The sequence below is a fragment of the Sorghum bicolor genome, chromosome 1, assembly GCF_000003195.3.
Source record: "Sorghum bicolor cultivar BTx623 chromosome 1, Sorghum_bicolor_NCBIv3, whole genome shotgun sequence".
In the NCBI taxonomy this organism is placed as follows: domain Eukaryota; kingdom Viridiplantae; phylum Streptophyta; class Magnoliopsida; order Poales; family Poaceae; genus Sorghum; species Sorghum bicolor.
In genome coordinates this window covers 14824803-14829852 of record NC_012870.2, presented here as the reverse complement: position 1 = coordinate 14829852, position 5050 = coordinate 14824803, and the positions used below count along the sequence as shown (strand labels likewise).

The following is a 5050-nucleotide window of genomic DNA, read 5'->3' as shown; positions in this document are numbered from 1 at the left end:
GGAGTACTAGTGCTACCTATATCTTTGGCCCTGTTTAGTTCTCCAACCAAAAAATTTTCATCCATCCCATCAAATCTTTGGACATATACATGAAACATTAAATATAGATAAAAAATAAACTAATTACACAGTTTAGTTGAGAATCGCGAGACGAATCTTTTAAGCCTAGTTACTCTATGATTAGCCTTAAGTGCTACAGTAACCCACGTATGATAATGATAGATTAATTATGTTTAATAAATTTGTCTTGCAGTTTCCTTACGAGCTATGTAATTTATTTTTTTATTAGTTTCTAAAAACCCCTCCCGACATTCTTCCGACACATCCGATGTGACACCCAAAAAATTTTCGTTCCCAATCTAAACAGGCCCTAATTCAGAATAGCTTTATGAGCTGTTATGAGTTAGTTTTTTTTGGCGAACATTTATTTTCAAAACAGTTTCATGGGTGAAATTGTTTTTCTCCTCCTCTCACAAAGACATAAGTTAAAATGAAGTTGAAAAAAGTAGCTTATTATAGTTTTCTCTCTCATTTCTCTTTCTCAACTATGCATAAAGTAGTTGGTGAAACTATTTTGCCAAACACTTTTTTAAAACAGCTCAGCTTCATCTACAAAGTCACTCATGAAGCTATTTTTAAAAAACAATTTTACTAATGAAGTTGAGCTGTACCAAACAAGCCAAAGTCTATATATATGTTTATGTTACACGCAGTTGCCTGCAAACTTGTCCCATCCCCTGGCAAAAAAAATGGACATCAGGATCCTGTATATTGTGGCCTTCGTCTTCCTCGCCCTCCTCCTTCTCAGGCTCATCCTTAGCTACTCCCGCACGAAGCCATCATCAGCGCTTCGCCTGCCGCCAGGGCCATGGCAGCTGCCGCTCATCGGCAGCCTGCACCACCTCCTCCTGTCGCGCTTCAGCGACCTGCCTCACCGGGCGCTGCGCGAGATGTCCGGAACCTACGGGCCCGTCATGATGCTCCGCTTCGGCGCCGTGCCCTCGCTGGTGGTCTCCTCCGCCGAGGCTGCCCGGGAGGTGCTGAGGACCCACGACCTCTCCTTCTGCAACCGCTACCTGGGCGTCACCCTCGAGACCGTCAGCTGCGGCGGCAAGGACATCATCTGCTCCCCCTACAACGCCCACTGGCGCGAGCTCCGCAAGCTGTGCATGCTCGAGATCTTCAGCCAGCGCCGCGTGCTCTCGTTCCGGAACATCCGGCAAGAGGAGGTGGCGAACCTCCTCCGCTCCGTCTCCGACCAGTGCGGCGGTGGCCCCGTCGTCGTCAACCTCACCGACGGGATCTGCCGCATGATAAACGACGTCGCCGCGCGCACGGTCGTCGGCGACCGGTGCCAGTACCGGGACGAGTACATGTATGAGCTGGACGAGGTGGTGCGGCTGGCGGCGGGGTTCAACCTGGCGGACCTGTACCCGTCGTCGCGGCTGGTACGCCGGTTCAGCGCCGCCGCGAGGAGCGCGAGGAGGTGCCAGAGGAACATGTACCGGATCATCCAGAGCATCATCCAGGAGCGTGAAGCTGATCAAGCCATGGCGACGGCGCCAGAGCGAGACGAGGACCTTCTGGGTGTTCTCCTGAGGCTGCAGAAGGAAGGTGGCCTGCAGTTCGCTCTCACCAACGAGATTGTCAGCACGGTTATTTGGGTAATTAAGATCAGCTCTTATAAAGCTAAGAGCATCTCTTAAATTCTTTCTGAAATTAATTTACTCTCTAAATCATATTTTTTTTATATAAAAAAATGTGCTCTCTAAATCATCGATCATTTTGTCAATAAGACGACACACCTGCAAAACTCCTCCAAATGCATATATATGATACTTTGTTCTTAATGCTGTAGTTTGTTTCTAGTTTTAGCGTGAAGCAAACGAATTTTTATTGCACTAGGAGCATTAGTAGTTCATGTTAATAAATACAACTAATAAAATTAATTTTAGCGTCGGGCAAATGAAATTTTATTGCACTAAACATTAGTGTAGTTCATATTAATTAATACCTACAACTAATATAATTAATTATCTTTGTGCTGTTATTTTTATTTATTTCCTACCACAATACATAAGATACTTTATCCTTATTGTGGTTGTGAGGTATATTTTTTTTCCCTATCCGTATTCATTCCATGTGCCAGGCAGTTCCAGCTGGCTTCAATACACATCTAGTTAGAACGTTATAGCTTATTAAGGCCTTGTTTAGTTCTCCAAAATTTTTGCAAAAATTTTCAGATTCTACGTCACATCGAATCTTTAGACGTATGCATGAAGTATTAAATATAGATAAAAATAAAAACTAATTGCACAATTTGGTCGGAATTAACGAGATGAATCTTTTGAGTCTACTTAGTCCATAATTAGACAATATTTGTCAAATACAAACGAAAGTGCTATTGTTCCTATTTTGCAAAAAAATTTGGAAGTAAACAAGGCCTAAATCTTGGTGTCTTATACTCTCTCAAAAAAAATTGGTCTTATACTGCAAACCATGTGACAAGACATCTTAGATCTAGATTCTGACAGTAAATTTTCATTTTTGTTAGCTGCTACAATTTTTTAATCCTCAAATAAAGTTGAATATCTTTACCTTCCTTTTAATTAGAACTCTTGTACTTTATAAAAAAAATAAGAATTTAGATTGTAGAATACATTCTTATTTAATATAACACAAATGGTATTTTAGTCTTGCACCACGGCACCTAAATCGATGGTAGAGTTTGAAGTAAGATCTAGGAGAGGCTATTGATGCTAACCAGGAGGATAGTATCATTGTTCACTTCAAAAGGGTCTCGAGTAACTAGGGGTATCCTAAGTTCTTAACCTCCTCTACTACTCAATATGTGAAAATTTTCTTGTCAAAAAAAAATATATGTATAGTAGATTAGTACTAGCGAAATTATTTTTACCAATGGTATGTATTTTCATCACCGATTTCTACTAAACCAGTGATGATAATGTTTCACCGCTTGTTCAAAGGCCGGCCAGTGGGACGTAGTATAGTGAAAACCCCATGGCGAAAACTATTTTTACTGCCATGTCAATGTATAATCCAGCGGTGGAAACGATATGATGGTGGTTATTACCACCGGTTCATAGTCGATCAAGCAGTGAACATAATTTTTCCCACTGACTTTTCACCCACTACACCACACACTTACAAAATGGAATATGGTTCTTAACCACAATTATACTATTAGTACATATAACTTTAGTGAAAGTGTATACACAACATGTATGTCTTATAGGTCAGTTTTTATATAATTTATACTAATAGAAGTGGGTCACTTAAAAAAATATATATATAGGTGTAATTTTAAATTTTTAGTGATTTAAACATTCCATACCAGCATAGGTTTGTAATTTAGATGTAATTTTAAGAAGATATTTCATTTAATTTATAATAATGGCAGAAGTAGTAACTTAAATGGTAATTTAAGGTATTTCTTGCATTATCCATCATAATGACATAACATGGTGGGTAATTTAGATGCAAAGTTTAAGATTTACTTTAATGATGTTGCATAATGGTATAGGTGGGAAATTTAACTGCAAATTAGGGGTTGCTTATGTTATTTCTTTTCATAATAGTACATGTGAGTATTTGTTTAGAAAATAGAATATACATATCAAATAGTTGTTATTATCAATGTTTGTTAGAGCCTATGGAATTGATGGGAATATCTTTGAGTTTTATGTGAGGATATTTACGCCCTATTCTTTAGCACTACTTCAACAATACTTTTCAGCGAACAAACAACGTTTCACTGAAATTTGGCTTATGCTGATGCTCATGTTGAAATGTTCTGAGAGGAAAATACTGTTTTTTTTCATTGAAAGTACTGCTAAAGTAGTGCTACATAACAGAGTTGTGTTTTCCTCTCACAACAAATCCAAATTTCAAATAAGCGAATATGTGTCGTGTCTCGTGAGAATTAATGTGACGGTTCCTAACTATAAGACTATATTGCAGGATATTTTCTCTGCTGGGAGTGAGACATCATCAACCGTTCTAGTATGGGCAATGTCCGAACTTGCTAAGAACCCACGGGTCATGCATAAGGCCCAATTAGAGGTGAGGAATATCTTTAAAGGACAAGACAAGATAACTGAAGATGATCTCATCAAGTTAAGATATCTACAGCTTGTGATCAAGGAGACTTTACGGCTGCATGCACCGGTACCACTCTTGCTCCCTCGAGAATCTCGTGAGTCATGTCAGGTTATGGGTTATGATGTGCCAAAGGGAACCAAGGTGTTTGTGAATGTTTGGGCAATAGCAAGAGACATGAAACTGTGGCATGATGCGGAGGAATTCAGGCCAGAAAGATTTGAAAGTAGCAGTATCGATTTTAGGGGTAATGACTTCGAGTTCACTCCGTTCGGGGCAGGCAGAAGAATATGCCCTGGCATCACACTCGGACTAGCCAACCTAGAGCTGGCACTTGCTAGCCTTCTTTACCATTTTGATTGGGATCTACCGGATGGCGTCAGATTGGAAGAATTTGATACAACAGAGATCTTTGGTATAACATTAAGAAAGAAGTCCATGCTCTGGCTCAAGGCTAGACCTTACAATAATTTTATGCCAAATTAATCAGGTGATCTACGATGTGCACTATATTCCTGTTGCTTCCTAATTTATTCCAGAAAGAGGTCGCAAAAAACAAATTGTACCAGAAAGAGTGTGATTATAATTTTAACATCAATCTGTACTGCATGCATGATAATAAATATATACAGAGTTTGTCCTATGCTTCTGTTTTATTGTTTCCTCACTCTACATTAAGTGTAGTTATCTTTTTGTTTTTACTTTTGCGAAATGATTAAATGATTATCTAATGAGAGTACAAGAATGAAATGAGGCTGGTCTTTGTCTCATCAGGCTGTATACTACTATTAGTTTTCCTTTACTTAATAGGAGTATGCTAGAATTTTGTTTGCAGAAATTGAAATTTTCTAATATGATATAAGCCACATCAGCTGAAGCTGCCACTGCAACTTCTAAACTACAAATACGGTAGAAGCAGGAGAAAATTCCT

The 5050-nt window shown here is 39.1% G+C and overlaps 1 protein-coding gene across 1 annotated transcript; it reads left to right on the top strand.

The window, feature by feature from the left end:
• On the top strand, positions 724-4760 carry LOC8062990 (ent-isokaurene C2-hydroxylase). Its single transcript, XM_002466814.2, has 2 exons — positions 724-1664; positions 3982-4760. Exons 1-2 carry the CDS (start codon positions 750-752, stop codon positions 4603-4605), a joined length of 1539 nt encoding a protein of 512 aa, XP_002466859.2. The 5' UTR covers positions 724-749; the 3' UTR covers positions 4606-4760.

Excerpts from the sequence above, each read along its gene's own strand:
- LOC8062990 (XM_002466814.2), top strand. The coding sequence starts at position 750 with ATGGACATCAGGATCCTGTATATTGTGGCCTTCGTCTTCCTCGCCCTC. Across the intron at positions 1,665-3,981 it reads TTGTCAGCACGGTTATTTGG|GATATTTTCTCTGCTGGGAG; the intron begins GTAATTAAGATC and ends ACTATATTGCAG.